This window comes from Salvelinus alpinus, chromosome 10, assembly GCF_045679555.1.
Source record: "Salvelinus alpinus chromosome 10, SLU_Salpinus.1, whole genome shotgun sequence".
NCBI classification, from domain to species: domain Eukaryota; kingdom Metazoa; phylum Chordata; class Actinopteri; order Salmoniformes; family Salmonidae; genus Salvelinus; species Salvelinus alpinus.
The window spans coordinates 30,794,213-30,819,917 of record NC_092095.1 but is presented as its reverse complement, the minus strand read 5'-3'; the positions used below and the strand labels follow the sequence as shown (position 1 = coordinate 30,819,917).

At 42.3% G+C, this 25,705-nt stretch overlaps 2 protein-coding genes across 2 annotated transcripts in view; one reads left to right on the top strand and one right to left on the bottom strand.

Moving 5' to 3' along the window:
- LOC139531888 (ADP-ribosyl cyclase/cyclic ADP-ribose hydrolase 1-like) overlaps window positions 1-15,594 on the top strand; it is a 29,363-nt gene extending 13,769 nt beyond the window's left edge. The window contains exons 6-9 of the mRNA XM_071328827.1: window positions 501-587; window positions 965-1,048; window positions 11,231-11,284; window positions 13,817-15,594. Coding sequence (XP_071184928.1) covers window positions 501-587; window positions 965-1,048; window positions 11,231-11,284; window positions 13,817-13,853 — 262 coding nt within the window. The 3' untranslated portion in view covers window positions 13,854-15,594. The remainder of the gene's footprint in view (window positions 1-500; window positions 588-964; window positions 1,049-11,230; window positions 11,285-13,816) is intronic.
- Window positions 15,595-23,861: 8,267 nt separating this feature from the next.
- The window catches only part of LOC139531887 (F-box/LRR-repeat protein 7-like), a 31,896-nt gene continuing 30,052 nt past the window's right edge, over window positions 23,862-25,705 (bottom strand). The window contains exon 4 of the mRNA XM_071328826.1: window positions 23,862-25,428. Coding sequence (XP_071184927.1) covers window positions 24,692-25,428 — 737 coding nt within the window. The 3' untranslated portion in view covers window positions 23,862-24,691. The remainder of the gene's footprint in view (window positions 25,429-25,705) is intronic.

Sequence of the window (25,705 nt, the reverse complement as noted above, 5' to 3'; positions counted from 1 at the left end):
GGAAAACACCATTCTCAAAAGTGACTGCAAATTATGCATGTAATGCTTTTAATATAAAGGTGCATTTTATGGCGAAAACGATCTTGCTACAATTTGAAACTCACGCTCTGCATATGTATGCCAGTTAAGCTGTAACCCGCTGTAAAGCATGTTTGGTAGGCTACTAATGACCATCAGCAGCATCAGAGCTTGGAGAAGCTTAACTACCATGACTAAACGGTCACGTGGAATTTGACTGCATTCATGACTCGTGAACGCCGGTGTGGCAGTAATACGGTCACCTTAACAGCCGTACCCACAGACAACCAAGCCAAAACATAATTTTACCACAGCTGCCATTTCCACCAAAATGTAGAACCCCTCTATTGCCACAACACTACACATATTATTAGTAGACTGTTATGTTTTTGTTTGCTTAAGCAATAGTGCACCTACGTTGTTGATTGATTTCATGTCAATTCTGATCTTTACGTATTTCTATGTTTGTCTTTTATGTGAAGTATTTTTGCCACCATTGAGGTGAAAAGGTTCAAAGCTGCCAAAATTAAGAGCCTGAGTGTTGTCCTGGTGACCAAGCAGAATAAGGGGTAAGCTTTTTGTCCAGACAAACTGACGTGTGTGTGTGTGTGTGTGTGTGTGTGTGTGTGTGTGTGTGTGTGTGTGTGTGTGTGTGTGTGTGTGTGTGTGTGTGTGTGTGTGTGTGTGTGTGTGTGTGTGTGTGTGTGTGTGTGTGTGTGTGTGTGTGTGTGTGTGTGTGTGTGTGTGTGTGTGTGTGTGTGTGTGTGTGTGTGTGTCATAGTTGATTTGTATGTCTTTCATAATCACTGCACCTGCATTGTGCCTAGTATGGGATTATGTAAAAAAGTAGAACAAATGTCTGTTTATAATTAGGATATATGTAGGCTTTATGTTTCATGGGATATTATGACATATTATAATTGTTTCATGTCTTTCTCTGCTAAAGGACAACCTGTGATGATCCCTCCTTACAGGACCTACAGAAAGAGATAGATCCAAAACTCAAGTATAATTGCAAGGCGGTTCCTGAGTAAGTGAGGTTACAATATAACTCTATTGATTACAGCAAATCCGTCTGATATTGTGTGCGTGTGTACACAGCAATTTCTCCAGTGTTAAAAAATGTGAAATGAACACTAACAGTGTTAAATCAACACTGAAAGTGTTGTCTGTGGACCCCATATATACACTGTAACAGTGTTAAATGAACACACTTATTAGTGTAAAGCCTTATTCAGATATTTCAGAGTGCCTTTCGAATAAATTGTAGTTAACACCCATGACTGTATTTGTTAGTGACATGGTTGTTGCGTTCATCCATTTTCGATCCTATGTACTTCACCAAATGAGATTCCAAACAAATATGTTATTGTCATTTTTTACATTTTATTTAACAAAATACCATACACTACCAGTCATAAGTTTTAGAACACCTACTCATTCAAGGGTTATTCTTTATTTTTACTATTTTCTACATTATAGAATAATAGTAAAGACATCAAAACTATGAAATAACACATGGAATCATGTAGTATCCAAAAAAGTGTTAAACAAATAAAAATATATTTTAGATTCTTCAAATAGCCACCCTTTGGCTTGATGGCAGCTTTGAACACTCTTGACATTCTCTCAACCAGCTTCACCTGGAATGCTTTTCCAACAGTCTTGAATGAGTTCCCACATATGCTGAGCACTTGTTGGCTGCTTTTCCCTCACTCTGCGGTCCGACTCATCCCTAACATCTCAATTTGGTTGAGGTCGGGGGATTGTGGCCAGGTCATCTAATGCAGCACTCCATCCCTCTCCTTCTTGGTCAAATATCCCTTACAGAGCCTGGAGGTGTGTTGGGTCATTGCCCTGTTGAAAAACAAATGATAGTCACATTAAGCCCAAGCCAGATGGGATGGTGTATCACTGCAGATTACTGTGGTAGCCATGCTGGTTAAGTGTGCCTTGAATTCTAAATAAATCACTGACAGTGTCACCAGAAAAGCACCCCCACACCATAACACCTCCTCCTCCATGCTTTACGGTGGGACATACACACGCGGAGATCATCCGTTCACCCACACTGCATCTCACAAAGACACAGCGGTTGGAACCAAAAATCTCCAATTTGGACTCCAGACCAAAGGACAAATTTCCACCGGTCTAATGTCCATTGCTCATGTTTCTTGGCCCATGCAAGTATCTTATTATTATTGGTGTCCTTTAGTAGTGGTTTCTTTGCAGCAATTAGACCATGAAGGCCTGACTCACACAGTCTCCTCTGAACAGTTGATGTTGAGATGTGTCTGTTACTTTAACTCTGTGAAGCGTTTTGGGCTGCTTTTTCTGAGGCTGGTAACTCTAATGAACGTATCCTCTGCAGCAGAGGTAACTCTGGGTCTTCCATTCCTGTGACGGTCCTCATGAGAGCCAGTTCATCATAGCGCTTGATAGTTTTTGCGACTGCACTTGAAGAAACTTTCAAAGTTCTTTACATTTTCCATATTGACTGACCTTCATGTCTTAAAGTAAAGATGGACTGTCGTTTGTCTTTGCTTATTTGAGCTGTTCTTGCCATAATATGGACTTGGTCTTTTACCAAATAGGGCTATCTTGATGTTATTTTATGGTCAAACAATTTGCTTTGCTTTCAAAAACAAGGACATTTAAGTGACCCCAAACTTTTGAACAGTAATGTACAGTAGCTAGCTTGATAACTTGCTAGCTACAGGTAGCTGCCTACCGTGTACTCACTCGGCTCGGTCAGAGCAGTAATTATTAACATGAGATGATGAGCTACCACTACCAGCTATGGCTAGCTAATTAGCTATTATTATAACTGTATTCCCCAATATTTGCGTGATATTTGTTAGCTAGCTAGACTAAAATGAAAACCTAACATGTAGCCTACCTAGCCATACGGTAGATGCTACTACTACTACCGCTGTAGACAAAGATCCCAACGTGTGTCTACTACATGAAGTTGAACAGCGGACCTTGGAGGTGAGGCAGTTTTGTAGCAGCTGTCACGATCGTGTGGAGAGACTGACCAAGGCGCAGCGTGATTCTTTATTAAAGAAGATGAAAGAACACGACACGAAACACTTTAACAAACTAACAAAAACAACAAACGATCGTGAAGCTATAACGAACTAGTGCACACATGCAACATAGAACATTGACATAGACAATTACCCACAAACACATAAAGCCTATGGCTACCTTAAATATGGCTCCCAATCAGAGACAACAATAACCAGCTGTCTCTGATTGAGAACCAAATCAGGCAACCATAGACTTTCCTAAACAACTACACTCAACCATAGACAATTCTAAACACCTACACTGAACACAACCCCATCTACTCTATGAAACCCCCTCAACCATACAAACCACACTAGACAATACAAAAACACATACTAACCCATGTCACACCCTGACCTAACTAAAATACTAATGAAAACAAAGATAACTAAGGCCAGGGTGTGACATAACCCCCCCCTTAAGGTGCGAACTCCGGACGCACCAGCATAAAGTCTATGGGAGGGTCTGGGTGGGCGTCTGTCCATGGTGGCGGCTCTGGTACTGGTCGTGGTCCCCACCCCACCATAGTCACTACCCGCTTTCGTAGCCTCCTCCAAATGACCACCCTCCAACTTAACCCCACTGGATTCAGGGGCAGCACCGGACTAAGGGGCAGCACCGGACTAAGGGGCAGCACCGGGATAAGGGGCAGCACCGGACTAAGGGGCAGCACCGGACTAAGGGGCAGCACCGGACTAAGGGGCAGCCCCGGACTAAGGGGCAGCCCCGGACTAATTGGCAGCACCGGACTAAATGGCGGATCCTGGCTGGACAGCTCTGGCGGATCCTGGCTGGACGGCTCTAGCGGATCCTGGCTGGACGGCTTTGGCGGATCCTGGCTGGCTGACGGATCTGACTGCTCATGGCTGGCTGACGGATCTGGCTGCTCATGGCTCTCTGGCAGCTCTGGCAGATCCTGTCTGGTTGGCGGCTCTGGCAGATCCTGTCTGGTTGGCGGCTCTGGCAGATCCTGTCTGGTTGGCGGCTCTGGCAGATCCTGTCTGGTTGGCGGCTCTGGCAGATCCTGTCTGGTTGGCGGCTCTGGCAGATCCTGTCTGGTTGGCGGCTCTGGCAGATCCTGTCTGGTTGGCGGCTCTGGCAGATCCTGTCTGGTTGGCGGCTCTGGCAGATCCTGTCTGGTTGGCGGCTCTAGCGGCTCCTGACTGACGAACGGCTCTGACGGCTCGGGACAGACGGGCGGCTCTAATGGCTCGGGACAGACGGATGGCTCAGATGGCGCTGGGGAGACGGATGGCTCAGATGGCGCTGGGGAGACGGATGGCTCAGATGGCGCTGGGGAGACGGATGGCTCAGATGGCGCTGGGGAGACGGATGGCTCAGATGGCGCTGGGGAGACGGATGGCTCAGATGGCGCTGGGGAGACGGATGGCTCTGGCCGTATGAGGCGCACTGTAGGCCTGGTGCGTGGTGCCGGAACTGGTGGTACCGGGCTGGGGACACGCATCTCAAGGCTAGTGCGGGGAGAAGGAACAGGGCATACTGGACCCTGGAGACGCACATTAGGCCTAGTGCGTGGTGCCAGCACTGGTGGTACCGGGCTGGGAACACGCACTTCAAGGCTAGTGCGGGGAGCAGCAACAGGATGCACAGGACTCTGGAGACGCACAGGAGGCTTGGTGCGTGGCGTAGGCACTGGTGGTAATGGGCTGGAGACACGCACCATTGGACGAGTGCGTGGAGGAGGAACAGGGCTCTGGAGACACACTGGAAGCCTGGTGCGTGGTGTAGGCACTGGTGGAACTGGACTGGGGCGGGGAGGTGGCGCCGGAAATACCGGACCGTGCAGGCGTACTGGCTCCCTTGAGCATTGAGCCTGCCCAACCTTACCTGGTTGAATGCTCCCCGTCGCCCGACCAGTGCGGGGAGGTGGAATAACCCGCACCGGGCTATGTAGGCGAACCGGGGACACCATGCGTAAGGCTGGTGCCATGTAAGCCGGCCCGAGGAGACGCACTGGTGGCCAGATAGGTAGAGCCGGCTTCATGGCACTTGGCTCAATGCTAAATCTAGCCCTACCAGTGCGGGGAGGTGGAATAACCCGCACTGGGCTATGCACACGTACAGGAGACACCGTGCGCTCTACTGCGTAACACGGTGTCTGCCCGTACTCCCGCTCTCCACGGTTAGCCTGGGAAGTGGGGCAGGTCTCCTACCTGCCCTCGGCCCACTACCTCCTAACCCCCCCCCAAGAAATTTTTGGGTAGTACTCACGGGCTTCCAGCCTTGCCTGCGTGCTGCCTCCTCATATCGCCGCCTCTCTGCTTTCGCTGCCTCCAGCTCAGCTTTGGGACGGCGATATTCTCCAGGTTGAGCCCAAGGTCCCTTTCCATCCAATATCTCCTCCCATGTCCAAGAATCCTTGATGCCTTGCTCCTGTTGCCGCTTGTCACGCTGCTTGATCCTGTGGTGGGTAATTCTGTCACGATCGTGTGGAGAGACGGACCAAGGCGCAGCGTGATAATGATACATCTTCTCTTTATTAAAGAAGATGAAAGAACACGACACGAAACACTTTAACAAACTAACAAAAACAACAAACGATCGTGAAGCTATAACGAACTAGTGCACACATGCAACATAGAACATTGACATAGACAATTACCCACAAACACCTAAAGCCTATGGCTACCTTAAATATGGCTCCCAATCAGAGACAACAATAACCAGCTGTCTCTGATTGAGAACCAAATCAGGCAACCATAGACTTTCCTAAACAACTACACTCAACCATAGACAATTCTAAACACCTACACTGAACACAACCCCATCTACTCTATGAAACCCCCTCAACCATACAAACCACACTAGACAATACAAAAACACATACTAACCCATGTCACACCCTGACCTAACTAAAATACTAATGAAAACAAAGATAACTAAGGCCAGGGTGTGACAGCAGCAGCATAACTAGACCATTTTTAAATTGTAAAGTTAGGCACATGATGACTTAAATATGTATTCTATTTGATATGTATACTATTAAAATGTTTTTTCTTTCAGTAGTGGATTTTTAGTATGGTAACCTTTTGTAGGAGCGAACATTAAACCTAAAATTCCCTTTGTTTACTCACTTCCTAGTGCCTAGAGAACCCCAGGTAGACAGAATCTCAGCAGAAAGCTGTCAGACAGACTCTGATGCAGAAGAGAGCAGGGAGGAGGAGTTAAAGAGTAGCAGCAGTGCCAGTGAAGGAGTGACAGAAGAGATTGAACAAGCAAGTAATAAGGGAAATATATGTATGGACAGATTCAAAGTGAGGAAGATGAGGTTTTAGATGATCCAGCACTGTGGCCAGAGAATGTACAATACCATGAAAGAGAAGCTATTGTTCGCTGACTAGCCAACAGGTGTGGTGAGGAGACAGAACTGTATAAAATCATGCCCCCATACTCAGAAGGCAAGCCATTCCCCAATTATTTACAGTATAGTAAGTCAGCAAACGGAAGAGAAAAGGTGCAGAGAGACTGGCTTATTTATAGTAAGAGTGTAAAGGCATATTGCATTCCATGTGTTCTTTTTTCTCATGAGCAAAGTAAACCATCACCCAGTTATCTGAATAGTAAGGATGGCTATAAGATATCGTCAGTGAAATGGTGGAGAATGTATGACAAACTACCAGAGCATGAGGATGGTGTGTCTCACAAGAACTGTTACTGGAAATGGAAAAATCTGCAGCATACCGTTAAAACAGCTACATGCATAGACAGTCAGCTTCAAAAACAAATTCAGTCAGAAATGTATAAAAAACAGAGCACTTCTAGAAAGGATTTTGGATGTGACATTGTACTTAGCATCTAGGAATCAGCCATTCCGGGGCTATTGTGACAGAAGAGATTGAACAAGCAATCTTGATGATGTGCATACTGGACATTACCTAGGCTTACTTGAACTGTTATCAAATTATGACACGCTATTACATGAGCACTTACAGAAAATCAGGGACAAAAAGAAAGGAGCACGACTGACTCTTTACCTCACACCCCTGAAAGACAAAACGAGTTCATAGAAATATGTGGTCAAAGGGTTTTGAAAACAATACTTTATGAAAGAGAAGATGTAATCTATTACTCGGTTATATGTGATGCAAATCCAGACATTTCCCATACTGAGTTAAATGTATTATTGGTGAGATATGTACACAAAGATGAAGTCTAGGGATCAGTTGAATGGGAAATAATTTAACATTTTATTGAATTTAAAGACTGCTAGAAAGACAGGCAGTGAAATTTCTGAAATGATTTTGAGTGCATTGGAAAGGCATGTTATTGACATCGCAGATTGCCATGGTCAAGGCTATGATAAAGGTGCAAATATGTCAGGGGAAGTGAAGGGAGTTCAAGCACACATACTGCAAAAGAATCCACTGGCCACATACTCACCTTGTGCCTCCCATACTCTTAATCTTGTGGGTGTACATTCAGCTCAGTTGTGCCCAGAAGTATCAACCTTTTTTGTGAATCGTCTTTACAATCTGTTTAGTGCCAGCCCAGAGCGATGGGCCATTCTCAAGGAAAAGACTGGCTGCTGTCTTAACCGCCTTTCAGACACGCGATGGTGTGCGCATATTGCTGCGGTCCAACCAGTGGCAACTCATTTACCGCATATCATCAAGGCCCTAGACATGCTTCTTGCCAACTGCAGCCTGACAAACGAAGCCAAGTCTGAGGTCTGAAAAGCTACTTCATGTCTTTCAAGGCAATCTTCTTGCTCACTTTCTGGGAAAAAGTTTTGCAGTTTATTGAGAATAGAAGCCTAATTCTTCAGTCCGGAAATATTTCTCTGGACACTGAAGCAGCTCACATTAAGGCACTACAAGAAGGAAGAAATAAGGCTCTGCGTAATCAATGGGACACTCTTCTGGCAGAATCCTCCATGGTGGAAAATGAAATGGGTGTAACTACTCAGTTTCACAGTGAACAGAGGAGCCGCCAGAAAAAAAGAAAAAGTTTCCCTGATGAGACCGAAAATGACATAGCAAATGAAAAGAAGTCAGACACTGGATTTCGCAACACAGTGTTTGATGTGGCTCTGGATAGTATAATCAGTCATTTGGACATGCGGTTCCACACGATTGCAGCTATATGCGAGTAGTTTTCACCAATACTCACATTTAGGAAAATGACTGAAAACCAAATTTGTGTATCTTGCCACAAATTGAGAAACAAGTACTCCAAAGATCTCAGATGGATTTGAAAATGAAGTGCGACATCTAAAAGAGGATATGGTGCTACTTTTTCAGATAGTCTTTCTCCTCTAAAGCTCCTAAATGCCATCCATAAGATACAGCTACAGAGCATTTTTGGAGACGTGTGCATTGCACTGTGAATCTTCTGTACAATGACCTGTAACAGTTGCTGGAGGTGAACGTGCCTTCAGTAAGCTGAAACTTATAAAGCTCTACAATGTGCCAAGACAGGTTGAACAGCCTTGCCATCCTTTCAATTGAAAACCAGTTAGCTAGAAAAAGAAACTTTAAAGACATTATAAAGGAGTTTGCTCACAAGAAGGCTTGACGCTGGGGCTCTTGGTGCAGTGTAACCTCTTGAGTTTTGTTTACAGGGAACAAACACAAGGACAAATGCCTTAACCTGTTCTACCCAAGCCTGCCCGGGGATGGTCAAAATACTGTTTCAGAGTATTTTCTGCCATGGTTTATCTCCTGTTGAATTTACTCAGGAATACCCACATAATGTCTTGACACTACAGTTGTAGTTTCACAGATGCTTGTTCTCTGTAGGTACCACATTTATGCCTGCAGTCCACATAGTTCAGGATTTTTATTTTATTTGGGTGTGTTATTTAGGCATATATTTAGAAATGATGCATAGGGCAAAAGAGGGTTAGCCTTGTTTATAATAATTGGTAATAAATTATTTAATCTGAAACATGGATCATTGGTAATTTCTAAATTAAAACTGACTACAATACCATATATTAAAAAATAAGTCACCAAATGTGAATTATGTATAATAAAGCATAAAAAAATCCCATGACACAGACAGCTTTTGTTAACATTAGGAACCAAAATTGTTTGCAATAGTGTTAATATAGGCAAAGGATGAAGGTGGAAACTAGAATCTGCACAATTGTAATACAGAGCAGCAGAAGCTTATAGTTAGTACATTTAATAACACATATTGTTCAGTATGTTATTTTAATCTGAAACATTCTGATTTCTATGTTAGGGGCCCGGTAGTTTATTTTTCATGGGTGTACGTACATGAGTGTACGTATTTCATAAGGCCTTATTTTGAAGTCCTAGTTTTACCCTAATTCAAGGGCCTGAAACTCATACACATCACCTTGAACCAAATTACTAACATCTTCTAAACTAATCCAATATGTTTCTTGTATTTATTGCACCGGTTACTGAAATGGTCATTCTATACTGAACAAAAATATAAATGCAACGTGCAACAATTTCCAAGATTTTATTGAGTTACAGTTCATATAAGAAAATCAGTCAATTGAAATACATTCTTTAGGCCCCAATCTATGGATTTCACATGACTGAGAATACAGATATGCACCTGTTGTTCACAGATACCTTAAAAACAAAGGTAGGGGCATGAATCAGAAAACCAGTCAGTATCTGATGTGACCACAATTTACTCCATGCAGCGCGACACATCTCCTTGTTGATCAGGTTGTTGATTGTGGCTTATTCCTCTTGAACGGCTGTGCGAATGGGTTACGTGTATGTTGAGTACGCAGGCCATTGAAGATCTGGGACATTTTCTGCTTCCAGGAATTGTGTACTGATCCTTGCGACATGGGGACGTGGATTATCATGCTGAAACATGGCGCTGGAGACAATGGGCTTCAGGATCTCGTCACGGTATCTCTGTGCATTCAAATTGCCATCAATAAAATGCAATTGTGTTCATTGTCTGAAGCTTATGCCTGCCCATACCATAACCCCACAGCCACCATGGGACACTGTTCACAACATTGACATCAGCAAACTGCTCGCCCACACGAAGCCATACATGTGGTCTGCGGTTGTGAGGCTGGTTGGATGTACTGCCAAATTCTCTAAAACGACGTTGAAGGCGGCTTATGGTAGAGAAATTAACATTTATTTCTTTAGCAACAGCTCTGGTGGACATTCCTGCAGTCAGCATGCCAATTGCACGCTCCCTCAAAACTTCTGACATCTGTAGCCTTGTGTTGTGTGACAAAACTGCACATTTAGAGTGGCCTTTTATTGTCACCAGCAGAAGGTGCACCTGTGCAATATGCTGTTTGATCAGCTTCTTGATATGCCACACCTGTCAGGTCAATGGATTACCTTGGCAAAGGAGAAATACTCACTAACAGTGATGTAAACAAATTTGTGCAAAACAATTGAGAGAAATACGCTTTTTGTGCATCTGGAAAATGTGTTTTCAGCTCATGAAACATGGCACCAACACTTTACATGTTGCATTTATATTTTTGTTCTGTGTAGTTTAGGTGCTTTAGGTACTCATAGCTTAGTTTTCCCAATTCTGGCAATCATTCTGAATACAGGTTGCAGGTGATAAAATATTTCCAAAGTTGGATATCCAACAGGAGTTGGATTCCAACAGGAGTTACACATCACCTTGCAAGACAGTATAACAAAACTTCCAGGCCAGAAAACCATTATATTACTCACGAAAAAAAGGTTTAGATTTGTTCCTAAAGGGGTACAAACACTTGTCACTGTAGTTGTACCCTTTAAGGTCATCCTTTGTACCACAAAGTGATGTGTATGAGTTTCAGGCCCCTGTTTTAGAGGAAAACTAGGCTCTCAAAATCAAGCCGTATGGTAGGTATTGTGATCATTTTATTTAAAAAAAGATGAAAACATGGTTCTTTAGGTCTCACTTGGACCGAAGATGGATGAATGAAGCAGCCATGGGTGGTAACTCTAAAATTTACTTGAAAATGCAAGGCACTCTTGGAATTATTTGAATAAGACATTACACTAAGCAGTGTGTTCATTTAACACTGTTCCGTTGTCTATATGGGTCCACAGACTCAGTGTTAATTTTGTTTTTGTTAACACTGGAGAATTGTCTGTGTGTGTGCATACGTGTGTGTTTATGTATGCTTATTTGAAACAACACTAAAGACACCTCTCGCTCTCCTCAGGTCTAAGATCCAGTACTGCATTTCCCACCCAGACACAGCTTGTGGCGCCTGCTGGTAATACTGTCCAATCAGCAGTGACCAAGGCGTGGTTGTCAAGAGTATAAATGGATATTATTCCATCATGGAACCATGAACTAATATTTGAAGTGCCATCAAGCAGCCCTAGGCATAGCTTCCATTCGGCATAGCTTCCATTCTTTACAGAAGTTCTTACAATTTAATCATTTCCATAGTATCTACTTTTATCTTCAATAACAATTGCACCCTTTAGCAACCTAATTTTCATTATCTCCAGCACAATAGAACAGCGATGCCATAGGGGAACCATTTTCATGGGATGGTTCTTTGAAGAACCATACAAAAATTCAAATCCAAAAATGTTTCGGCCCTCTAGGACCAGAATTTAAAAGCCCTGCTGTAGGTTTTTAAGCCTTATTTTTGCATTGTGCTGTTGGTGGTAGGTGCATTCGATTCAGCTGCCCTGTGTGCCGGGTATGTGGAGTGTTCCAATTTAGCACCATTTAATGTGTCCAAAGGTACAAATCCGACTTCCCGGCGGGCTCAGAGAGCAAATGAAGTGCACTATAAGCCTAACGCTGGCCAATTGGATTTCTCAGATTTGTCTGCAGCAACATAGCAGGTGTAAAAAAAAAAATGCTACAGCGAAGTTGATACTGTGAGATTTCAAAACTTTTAAAATCATGACTAGAGAGAGACTGTCATCGAATACAGCAAATACAGTTGAAGTCGGAAGTTTACATCCACTCAGGTTGGAGTCATTAAAATTCATTTTTCAACCACTCCACAAATTTCTTCTTAACAAACTATAGTTTTGGCAGTCGGTTAGGACATCTACTTTGTGCATGACACAAGTGATTTTTCCAACAATTGTTTCCAGACAGATTATTTCACTTATAATTCACTGTATCACAATTCCAGTGGGTCAGAAGTGTACATACACTAAGTTGACTGTGCCTTTAAACAGCTTGGAAAATTCCAGAAAATTATGTAATGGCTTTAGAAGCTTCTGATAGGCTAATTGACATAATTTGAGTCAATTGGAGGTTTACCTGTGGATGTATTTCAAGGCCTACCTTCAAACTCAGTGCCTCTTTGCTTGACATCATGGGAAAATCAAAAGAAATCAGCCAACCTACATTTTTTTATTGTAGACCTCCACAAGTCTGGTTCATCCTTGGGAGCAATTTCCAAATGCCTGAAGGTACTATGCTCATCTGTACAAACAATAGTACGCAAGTATTAACACCATGTGACCATGCAGCCGTCATACCGCTCAGGAAGGAGACGCGTTCTGTCTCCTAGAGATGAACGTAATTTGGTGCGAAAAGTGCAAATCAATCCCAGAACAACAGCAAAGGACCTTGTGAAGATGCTGGAGGAAACAGGTACAAAGTATCTATATCCACAGTAAAACAAGTCCTATATCGACATAACCTGAAAGGCCGCTCAGCAAGGAAGAAGCCACTGCTCCAAAACCGCCATAAAAAGCCAGACTACGGTTTGCAGCTGCACATGGAGACAAAGATCCTACTTTTTGAAGAAATGTTCTCTGGTCTGATGAACCAAAATTGAAATGTTGGCCATAATGACCATCGTTATGTTTGGAGGAGAAAGGGGGAAGCTTGCAAGCCGAAGAACACCATCCCAACCGGGTAGCACAGGGGTGGCAGCATCATGTTATGGGGGTGCTTTGCTGCAGGAGGGACTGGTGCACTTCACAAAATTGATGGCATCATGAGGAAAGAAAATTATGTGATATATTGAAGCAACATCTCAAGATCAGTCAGGAAGTTAATGCTTGGTCGCAAATGGGTCTTCCAAATGGATAATGACCCCAAGCATACTTCCAAAGTTGTGGCAAATGGCTTAAGGACAACAAAGTCAAGATATTGGAGTGGCTATCACAAAGCCCTGACCTCAATCCTATAGAAAATTTGTGGACAGAACAGAAAAAGTGTGTGCGAGCAAGGAGGCCTACAAACCTGACTCAGTTACTCCAGCTCTGTCAGGAGGAATGAGCCAAAATTCACCCAACTTATTGTGGGAAGTTTGTGGAAGGCTAACTGAAAAGTTTGACCCAAGTTAAACAATTTAAAGGCAATGCTACCAAATACTAATTGGGTGTATGTAAACTTCTGACCCACTGGGAATGTGATGAAAGAAATAAAAGCTGAAATAAATCATTCTCTCTACTATTATTCTGACATTTCAGATTCTTAAAATAAAGTGGTGATCCTAACTGACCTAAGACAGGGAATTTTTTACTAGGATTAAATGTCAGGAATTGTGAAAAACTGAGTTTAACTGTATTTGGTGTATGTAAACTTCTGACTTCAACTGTAGTTCATGTTTAAGTTCTTACTCCGCACTGTCAACACTTTTTATTCAACACTTTGGCTATATAAGTTATAAAATGCTCGTTCTTCTTACTTCCACTCGTGCTACAACCAGCACTGCAGCTGTAATAAATGAGTAGGAAAGTGTATCGATAGGCCTGCGTCGTTATTATTAGCGGCTTGGGTCTTTTTTAATATTGAGGAATATTTTCACTTTCTCTGTTCGTAGGAGTAACAGCATGAATTTGTGCATGAGGCTGAAATAATGCGGTCCAACTGGAGTTTCGCCATCAACTGGAAGACGTGCCCCTTTTTGATCAGTGTCAGTGGAGGAAAGGGTGTTAAGGAGCGCAGTTTGCGGGTCATGTTTTGGGGGACGCATGACTCGACCGTCGCCTGTCCCGAGCTGGAAGTTGCAGCTATGAGACAAGATCGTAATTGGATATGACGAAATTGGGGAGAAAAAGGGGGGAAAATACAAATTTAAAAGAATTACAACTGATCTATTACCAGTGTGATCATATATCCTACCTAAAATGTTGAAATTTAATTTAAAAAAAAATGGTTTGAACAACAATGAATTGGCAGGGAATTTCAAGCAAAGCCAATATGCAGTGATAATGTATCTGGCCTTTAGATCATTGCACTAACCGCATTGCTCCAGTACTTTTTTTAATAGGTTAAGGAGCATAGGCTTCTGAGCAGTAGATCTCAGCTTGCATTTTGACTCAAAGTGACCTTGACGTAGACTCCTATATGTTAAATACATTTTTTATTCTTTAAGACAATACGTATTTCATAGTGCCTTCTTTTGAGAGCCTAGTTTTACCCTAATTCAGTGGCCTGAAACTCATAGTTTACAGGCCACATTAGGCCTGCAACTCACATTATGCTGGCCTCACAAAGTGATATTTAATTCCTATTGGATTCCAGTGGGGATATCCAACCTCTTTTTTTATCATTCACCTTCAACCTGCATTCAGATTGACTGCCAGGTTTGGAAAGACTAAGTTATGAGACTACCTTTTACATCTACTGTAAAGTGGAACAACCAAGTCCAAGTAACAGACTGGAATAGTTTAGAAAAAACGTATTAATTATTTTTGAGTAACAAAAGATTAATTCATCGATCAATGTAAATGAAAAAACATAGATGTTGTTACAAGAAAAGTAAAAAAATCTACCTGCAGTAGAGAATGCTGGGAAATGTGATAATGATGGGTGTGATTTTGGTTGAACTCTGGTTATTAACACCAACACTGGGGTTATTTTTTATGTTAATTTAACAATTTACAGGGTTAATTTAACTCTTGAATCAACACTAGAAATGTTACACTGAAAAATCAACACTAGTTAACACTGGTCAATTTTCACATATGTAGACTCTGGTGTGGTACTGGAGATATGGAAAATGAGGTTGAAAAGTTAACTAGGGTTTGTATTACCCTACAAATGGACAGCCTATTTAAATTACATAAACAATCTTGTGAATTAACTTTGTCAGTCATATCAAACTTTGTCAATGCCATACCTTTTGTAAATGGAATTGGGGGTTATATTTCACCATGTTATAGCTAATACAGCTAACATATACTAAAGTGGACGTGCAATGTTGATGATTTATTTCTATTGGGTTTTATTGGTTAGTTATGTAGCTGGCAATCCGAAATGTATTTCTCAACCCATAAGAAGTTATAATAATCTGAATTAACTTGATTTTGTACGACAGAAATTTGAACTATCAAAAGGTGCAAGGAGAAGCACTTTTGTTTTCATGAGATTTGTAGCCTACTGTTTGCTTTATTTATTCATCTGCTTTCCTAAAATGCACTAGACGTGGGTGTTTGGAAAGTCTTTCGCGCTTCGTGGTTTTAATAGTTAGTGATGCTTTCTGCCTGTGTGGAGTTATCCTGTCCTATGTAGGTATACATATGTGTGTGTTTGTAAATGAGCAAATGCTGGAGAAGACTTTTATTAAAGGAAGTTAACTCTTCAGTGTCCAAACCAGGGGGCCTTAAAATGCATTACTATATGAGTGTTGCAGTATCAATCATAACAACCGTCATAACACATTTATTCAACATAATTTACAAGGACTGTAATCTTTTACATCTTTATTCATCCATTGTACAAGGTACATGTGTGTTTTTACAGCCACAGTATTTAAAAAGCATGTTTATACAACATAAGGTATTCAATATTCCAATGGATTTCAGAATGTCCTGTAGCCAAAGTGTTACCAAATTAATTGTTGATCATGTGTTAATTGAAGGGTCCATATATGGTAAAGCCCAGAGATTTAGATCTCCTCATTGGCTGTCTGGTGGATTGAGAGTTTCTGGGGCAGGACTACATTCAGGAAGTGGGACCTGTTCTGGTTCAGTCCCAGGCCCACTGTCTGCTCCAAGCCCAGGTTCAGTTAACTCTCGGTGTGGTCAAAGGGAGTCCACTCCACCAACCCCAGCTCATTGGGAGACCCGAGAGAAAGAAACAACATTTAAGAAATATCTCATGATACTCTTAGGGAATGGACAAAAAAAACATGAAAGGAAATTAAAGATTACACCCAGTGCGTGCGAAGTTGGCCATGTATGCCATCGCTATCCTGCTTAACTCTTCGTCCTCTTCACTGATCGGTCCATCAGGAGACACACGCAGTATGTATATAATCTCTGGATGGAGAGTTAACACAGTGATGACACAGGGATGTTGTAAGTTACATGGTGAGACTGAGGCTGCACTGAATGTATCCCGTATGTCCTCTGGGTTTTTCGCATGCTGGAGGCATTCCTCTACAATAAGCCCATTCCGACCAGATGTCTTGATTTCAAACTGAGAAGATTGCATCCTTTAAAGCTATAATCCTTAATTGAAATAATAACAAAGTGTAACACCGCCTCTGTTTTGGTAAAAAGCTGAGGCATGGCCCTGGATATCGGTAACCACTCTCAAATTCATAGGCAGCTATGGATGCAAGGACTGACCCTCTATGATATAGAAATTATAGTTTTAACCATGTTTTGAGGCTATACATTTACATTGTTTACAAACATTGTAGTAAAACAAGCTTATATTTTGGGTTCTGATGGGGTGCAACCGTTAAACTAAACTCAATAGGAATTTATAAGCTACATTCTTCAAGAATCTATGGGTATGCAGTATATCATTCATTTATAATTCCAAAAATGTATGTAGCAATGAAGGATTCTAGCTATAAAATGTTGACTTTTTGTCCACCTATTGCAATCTAACAACCAGTGGAATGAACTATTGGTGTATCCCTTTACACTTGTACCCGTATACGGGTTGAAAATGACATATTTGGGCACTGATAAGCACCTAAATTGGAACGCAGTGGCTGTACGGTAGCATGTTATAAACGACATCAGAGCTCAGGCTCTGCGCTTCACAGCAATGTATGGGTTTTGACTGACAGCTGTTCTGAACTTGAGCACTGTACGTGACAAGAAGTTGCCCCCGTCCCTCCCTCTAATTGGGGTACTTTTGCTATTTTTTTGTTGACTGAGTAAAGGAAACGAGGGAAATGCTGTAAATTAAGAGGACTCAATGTATTTTGAAAGATGCCGTTGAGGATTATAATAAATACCGCTTTGATGTCAAACAAGCAAACCAAACCCCAGTCTAAATGTGCACTTCCCATTTCCATATCATAAAACTCATATCATAAAACTCATGTCATATACGGTGTCAATGTTTATGATCACTATGTTTGATGTTCAGTTACAATATGACATGGCGTCATACCGTGGGTTGTTCTGAACAGAATGAGACGTTTGCCTGTTGTAACAAAATTTGCCGCGGAACCACTTTCTATGTGCACCAAAATTATGATCCGTTTCTCTGCATTGCCTTGTGAAAGCCTAACACTATAAGATCTTATTTTAAAACTTAGCTAGTCATGTCGGCAATAGAACAAGCTTTCAAATGATGCCCACCTGACCCAGGATGCGATTTATAATGGTCCGTTTTTGGATTGCGGAAACAACAATAATTGTGTGATTGCAGAGTTGTGTTCCAAACAAAACAACGTCAAGTGTGCTTGCTCTAGTTCCTCAACTGCACAGCTATGAAGGCTCAAAAAAGCACTTTATAGTTGAAAAGCCTTCTTTGAGTCATAAAAGTGCATTGAAATTACTTGTGGCCACTTGGAGACACCAGTTAGTCCTCTCACTCAAACCCTTGTCTTACGTTGCACCTACCCCACTTTTTGTCACGGGAATTTTTATCCCAATGGTTGAACTCAACTGTCACTCAAGCTTTGACCAATTCCCAGAGGTTGTAAGGCCCTGGTTAATGAAGAAATAGACAAAGTCCCAGTCTGCAATAGATTAATACTTTATTCAGAGAGCGCTCTGACTTCAAAATGAGAACACAATCTTTTTATAGTACACACACACACACACAAATGAACTCACATCAGTAGAAACTCCACCTCTCTTTAGTTGGGCTGTATTTTTCCACAATTCACATACATTGTTTATCACCCTTCTGCAACATGTTTCATCATCTTCTGCACGCCTAGCCATTTCTAACAGTTTTTCTCCTCCCTAGGGTGGGGAGGCCTCTTTCCAGTTATTAGTTTCAACGTTATCACAAGTCGACAGTTCAGTTGTCCTTGAATGTCTCAACTATACCCAGCTCATATTGTGAAATAGTATCACAGTGGCCTAGTAACACACATTATTGAATTATGACTCTTAACTTTACTAGGGTAGGGGGCAGCATTCGGAATTTTGGATGAAATGCATGCCCAATTTAAACTGCCTGCTTCTTGGGCCCAGAAGATATTATATGCATATAACTGGTAGATTTGGATAGAAAACACTCTAAAGTTTCCAAAACTGTTAAAATGGTGTCTGTGAGTATAACAGAACTGATTTGGCAGGCAAAAACCTGAGAAAAATCCATTCAGGAAGTAGTTTTGGTTTTGTAGTTTTCTATTCAATGCAATTACAGTATCCATTGACTTAGGACTCAAACTGCAGTTTCTATGCCTTCCACTAGATGTCAACAGTCTTTAGAAATAGTTTCAGGCTTGTATTCTGAAAAATTAGGGAATAAGAGCATTCGGAATGACTGGACGCTAAAGTGTCGCAGAGCTTTTTCATGCGCTCGACAGAGAGAGAGCAATTCTTGTTTACCTTTTAAATTGAGGACGTTATTGTCCAGTTTAAATATTATCGATTACTTAGGCTAAAAACAACCTGAGGATTGAATATAAACATCGTTTGACATGTTTTTATGAACTTTACGGATATAACTTTGATTTTTTTTGTCTTCCTGTTTTGACTGCGTTTGAGCCTGTGGATTACTGAAGAAAACGCGCGAACAAAACTGAGGTTTTTTAATATAAAGAGACTTTATCGAACAAAATAAACATTTATTGAGTAAATGAATGTCTACTGAGTGCAACCATATGAATATCATCAAAGGTAAGGGATTCATTTTATCTCTATTTCTGACACTGACTCTGTTCTACTTGGCTGGTTACTGTTTGTAATGAATTGTCTAGTGGGCTATGTTCTCAAATAATCGTAAGGTATGCTTTCGCCGTAAAGCATTTTTTAAATCTGACACCGTGGTTGGATTCACAAGACGTTCATATTTAAACCTATGTAAAATATGTTTTGTTTTCTGAATTTTTATAATGAGTATTTCTGTATTTGAATTTGGCGCCCAGCAGTTTCACTGGCTGTTGAAGAGGTGGGACGCTAACGTCCCACATACCCAAGAGAGGTTAACACATTTCATACAATTATATGGTTTCAGGGTGGAATACTTTAGTCATTATCTTAAACATACAAATTATTCTATCACTTTCCCAGGAATATTCTTATCATGTTACTGAATTTATCCAGAGTATTTTCTGATTTCGTTATCAACAAATGCGTCGAAAAGTACAGTAAATGTAAAATGCACGTAAAATCAACAGTGTAATGTTTGGATTCAGTCTTGTGCCAGGTGAACTGTTGTATCCTCAACTTTTGTCTAATACTCCAAAATATTCCCTTTCAATTGCTACCATGCTTATGCATTTAATATTTATTCTGTAAGAAACATTTCAATTTAGTCCTATCATTATACAGTGCATTCGGAAAGTATTCAGACCCCTTGACATTTTCCACATTTTGTTATGTTACAGCCTTGTCTAAAATGGATTAAATTAAATGTTTTTCCTCATCAATCTACACACAGTACCCCATAATGACAAAGCGAAAACTGGTTTTTAAAATGTTTTGCAAATGTATAAAAAAACTAAAACAGAATACTTATTTACATAAGTATTCAGAACCTTTGCTATGATTCTCAACATTGAGCTTAGGTGCATCCTGTTTCCATTGATCATCCTCGAGATGTTTCTACAGCTTGATTAGAGTACACCTGTGGTAAATTAAATTGATTGGACATGATTTAGAAAGGCACACACCTGTCTATATAAGGTCCCACAGTTGACAGTGCATGTCAGAGCAAAAACCAAACCAGGAGGTCGAAGGAATTGTCAGTAGTGCGACGAGACAGGATTGTGTCAAGGCACAGATCTGGGGAAGGGTACGAAAACATTTCTGCAGCATTGAAGGTCCTCAAGACCACAGTAGCCTCCATCATTCTTAAATGGAAGAAGTTTGGAATCATCAAGACTCTGCCTAGTGCTGAACACCCAGCCAAACTTAGCAATCGGGAGAGAAGGGCCTTGGTCAGGGAGGTGACAAAGAAACCGATGGTCACTCTGTTAGAGCCCCAGAGTTCCTCTGTGGAGATGAGAGAAACTTCCAGGACAACCATCTCTGCAGCACTCCACCAATCAGGCCAGACGGAAGCCACTCCTCAGTAAAAGGCACATGACAGCCCGCTTGGAGTTTGCCAAAAGGCACCTAAAGACTCTCAGACCATGAGAAACAAGATTCTCTGGTCTGATGAAACCAAGATTGAACTCTTTGGCCTGAATGCCAAGCGTCACATCTGGAGGAAACCTGGCACCATCCCTACGGTGAAGCATGGTGGTGGCAGCATCATGCTGTGGGGATTTTCTTTGAGCGGCAAGGACTGGGAGACTAATCAGGATTGAGGGAAAGATGAACGGAACAAAGTACAGAGAGATCCTTGATGAAAACCTGCGCCAGAGTGCTCAGGACCTCAGACTGGGGCGAAGGTTCACCTTCCAACAGGACAACCACCCTAAGCACACAGCCAAAACAACGCAGGAGTGGCTACAGGACAAGTCTCTGAATGTCCTTGAGTAGCCCAGCCAGAGCCCGGACTTAAACCTGATCAAACATCTCTGGAAAGACCTGAAAATAGCTGTACAGCGATGTTCCCCATCCAACCTGACAGAGCTTGAGAGGATCTTCAGTGAAGAATGGGAGAAACTGCCCATGTACAAGTGTGTCAAGCATGTAGCATCATACGTAAGAAGACTCAAGGCTGTAATCGCTGCCAAACGTGCTTCAACAAAGTACAGTGTAAAGGGTCTGAATACTTATGTAAATATTATATTTTTGTATTTTTTTTATATAACTTTAGAAACATTTCTAAAAACCTGTTTTTATCGGGTATTGTGTGTGGATTGATGAGGGAAAAAACAATTAATTATTCAAGGAGTCTGAATAATTTCCAAATGCACTGTAGGCCAATTTTCGTGAGTTCAAAGGGTTAAGCAAGAGAAGTATATAAGTGGATGGAGAACTTACATAAACTGGGAAGAAAATATCCATCACGGATACCACAGACTGCTTCTCCATGCCATCAACCCAACCCAGAGGTGCAAAAAACTATGGCATCAGAAACAACAGTTAGACTGCAACAGAGGTGAAGATATCGGAAATGTGATACAGGTACAGTAATCTGATCTGATCTGATGACCACAAGAATGTTGTCTTAAAGAAAATCTCACAACAAGATATAAAAGCCAATGAGCTTGCCTGAGCCATAATCCATCCAAATTCATGGTTGACCACCCCTACAACCATAGGAACCTTCAGGAACTCCTTGTTCTTCAAAACCTCTTCAGGAGGCCCTTTCAGGAACACACCATCAATGGCAGGGCCCAAGAATGCCTGAACCTAAAATACAGATATTTTTGTTAGCTTCGGTGCATATGATAATAGACCAACATGCCAAACATAAGCCACATCAAACAGAACAGAATGACCTCATACTTCCCTCTGATGCACTGCACAATCTTCTCAGTAGTGCTGTCATCACACTCTGACAGATTGGCCATCATCTGGAATGGGAGAGGAATTCACCTGCCATGAACAAACCCTCTCAGAGAAGACTGGTTACTATTTTAGATCATAGTCAGGGCCATCATGTTATTCATATTTTAACCAATGGTTTGTTTTGTACCCGCATTAATGGAGGCAGGGTGGGTGTGGACCTGGATGCTGTGTTACATAGGTATTCATGAGTACCTTGGCGTTGGCCAGTGAGTTGTTGGTGTAATGGGCCTCCAGTGGTGCCACTCCACTCATAGGGATGGCTCTGGGAAACAGGCCCTCAGCTAACAGACACAACACCTGTCAGGTGATAGACAGAGCCATCAGATCAAACAGTTCTACTCTCTTTGGTTTTGATGGTTTACACTGTGAGGTATAAATTCAACCACACCTCTTCTTCTGTACCTGACCATCTCACTGCTGTGTCACATTGTCTTTCTCATACCTACCAGCATGGAGGCACTAATGCCCCAGGTAGATTGTCCAAAGATGGTGACTGAGTCTGGGTCTCCCCCAAAATCCATTATATTATCACGGACCCACTGAAGGCTGGCAATCTGGTCCAAGAAGCCCCAGTTACCACCTGCATGTTTCTCTCCTGTACTTGAACCAAATAAACAATACATCTGGTGTTGTAATGTTGTTTTGGCACACCTGGCACATCAAATGAACATTCAAGGCACCATTGTAAAACATACTATAGTTCAGTTAGAGTTTAAGGCACTTAATGCGAATTGGAGTAAATGTAGAGTAACACTGGTGAAATGTTGTCAAGGTCATACCTTAAGAAACCCAGGATGCTAAGGCGATACTGAATGACAACCACAACCACAGTCTGATAGGCCACCAGAGCCGATCCATCATATTGGAAGGTTCCACCCACAGCTAAGCTTCCCCATGGATCCAAACCATAACCTGAGTAAGGGGTAGTTTGGTGCCATCTCTCACTCCCTCCCAGGGCTCAGCAGGCAAAGGAGCAGTCAGACTCAGCGAGCCCAAGGCGGGGGGTGCAAAGGGAATCCCCAGGTACTCCTCCACTACCTTTTCTGTGCCCTTCACTGTCCTGTACTGCTCACGAACACTACCACTCTTTAGGGTCACCAAAGGGCTAGAAGCCTCTAGAAGTACATACGTGTCTGTCAGTCAGACTTGAAGTCATATTGACCAATAGGTAAAAAGGAGGGGAGTAGGATCAGGTTGTAGGTTAAATAAGGACAAAATCTGTAATGCAATATGTACCTGTTTGAGCTAACAAAGTGCTGAAAAGGCCTACGGCCAGGCAAAAAGTCAACAGGAACTGTTTCATCATGGCTGTTACTTTCAGAGAGAAAGAGAAATTCAGACTGATGAAAACACATACATTACATAGGCATTCAAATTAATCATAAACACGCACACACTCACATACACACAAACCATTGACTATCAGTGTTAATTGTCATTGGGTGTCAGTCAGTGATTGAAATTCCAATTTCTACTTAAACATAACAGAAGAACAGAGAAGAAGACATGTAGCTACAATACAAGACAGTGAAAATAACTACTGTTTAACACTCAGGTACTCAAATGTTATTCTACTCTTCTTTGTCAGTGTGTTATAACAGGAACACAACCCTAGAGGATGGTGGCCAAAGTTGCGGTGACACACAGTCCTTACCATATGAGGTAACATGGCACAGCAATGGAATGAATAAACAGGAAGCGTGCTGTGAAGTGCTGTGTCACACATGCGCAGACACACACAGAACAATGACCTTTGGTTTAACAACTCAACGGATTATCTCTCGCACTCTCTCTGCGGCTCCCTCTGTCAGTTAAGTTACTGTATATAGTGTATGATACAGTATATGGTAGCAAGCCACTTATGGTAGCACCGGTATTTATTAGATACTATGCTTTTTCAAGCACCTGAACGGTCCTCAATAGCGAGTGCTACTACAGATGAACTTCCTGCATACTCATGTCCACATGGGCGTCACGTCTCGTGGCTATTTTCACTTCATTCTGTGTGAAAAATATGTCCTGATGGTTGAAGAATTGTTTATTACAAAGCTGTTTATTAGAATAATTGTAGCAGCAACATGTTCCTGGTCAAAAGAACACCAATCCTTTTGTTTTCTATTTGGTAGTAAAACGTAGTTGTACACTGAGTCGATACATTGAGTCTATACACTAATTCCATACACTGTACTTTGCAAGATAAAATAGTCAAGACGCATGACACCATTGAGCTCAATTGAAGTGATTGTCTATTAGATTTGATAAAGTACATATGCACACAAAATACAAAAAAAGAAACATTATAAGCACTTAAGACTGACAAAGATACACCTTTCTTTCGACTGGTTTTGAACACAGGGTTAAGAAGTCACCAGATATGCTGGTTATTGGGTTAGCTTACTAGTGATACATTCATAGTGGTTTGGTGTGGAATAACTTCCTGCGCAAAAAGGAATGTGTACAATGTAAAGGTGTATATCTGTCTCCTTAAAGTTGATGAAATGAAGCACAAAAGATGGACAAAGGTAAAGAGAAGGCATTCGAAATGAATTTGTACCCAGTGCTCAATGTTATTGCATAGCATACGTTACATCCGAAATGTGACATGTGAGAGGAATACCAAACAAGGTCTAATACATTGAAACATTTGCCTCCCTTTATACAGATAAATATGTTAAATACATTCCATGTGAGTGTACACAAAGAACAGCATTATTAACCATGCAAATTACCTTAAGAAAATACACAAGTGGATATTGCACACCATTTCCAACTAGTCCTGACAACTCAGCCCTCTTCTTGGTCAACCCCAGAGCAGGAATTTAAACATATCCATTTGTCAGAAGGTGAATCCAGTGATCCCTCTCTCAGAAGAACCCGGGGTTCGTGTGCTCTATGACGCAACGTCTGCAGTGGCGCCTAACGAATCGCAGTGCCTCCGGCGACACCTCGCAGTCCTGTACGTTGAGCAGCTGCAGGTCGCAGCAGTTCGCGGCTATGGCCCGTAGACCTCGACCCGTCACGCTCTCGCACGCCCTCAGGCTCAGCCTCCTCAGGCCCTGGCAATACAGTGCCAGCTGCTCCAGCCCGCTGTCTGACACCAACGGGCACTTGCCTACATCCAGGGACTTGAGTTTGGGGCAGCTCCTGGCCAAGTGTCCCAGGCCGTGGTCCGTGAGGCCCTCGCAGCCCCGCGCGTTCAGGTAGCGGAGCCGCGGGCAGTAGCGAGCCACGTAGCGCACCCCCACGTCTGTGATGCGGCCGCAGTGGGCCACACTCAGGTAGCGCAGGCAGCCCTCCAGGCGGGCCACCTCGCGCAGCCCGAAGTCCCCCACCAGGCGGCAGTCGCTGAGGCTGAGCTCCCTGACGGAGGGGCAGTGCAGAGCCAGGTGGCGCAGGGCTTCGTCAGTGAGACGCGTGCAGCGCCGCAGGTAGAGGTGTGTGAGGCGGGGGCAGTGGGAGGCAATGGTGCGGAGGCCCTGGTCCTCCAGGGAAAAACAGTCAGACATGTCCAGGTAGTGGATGGATATCTGCTGGCCATGCAGCGGAGAGAGCTGGACTGAAGCCTCCTGGGTGAGGCTGATGCAGGTCACCTTGGAACAGCCTGGAGGAACAGAAGGGGTATGGCTTATTACAAAGACAGCAATGATTACCTCATGAATGACTACAAAAGCCATGTAATCGTAACTGGTCTTGGTCTATAACTTCAAGCAATTTACATATTTTGTTGTCTGACCATTCTCTCTTAGTATAGTATACGCAATTTCCTTATAATTTCTACTAATGTTGCAGCTATGTGAGAAAAGACCACTTGAGGGTGCCAAAGTAGAACCTGCTATATTGCCTAACCATACTTCTTGAAAGACATGGACCAAATTCAG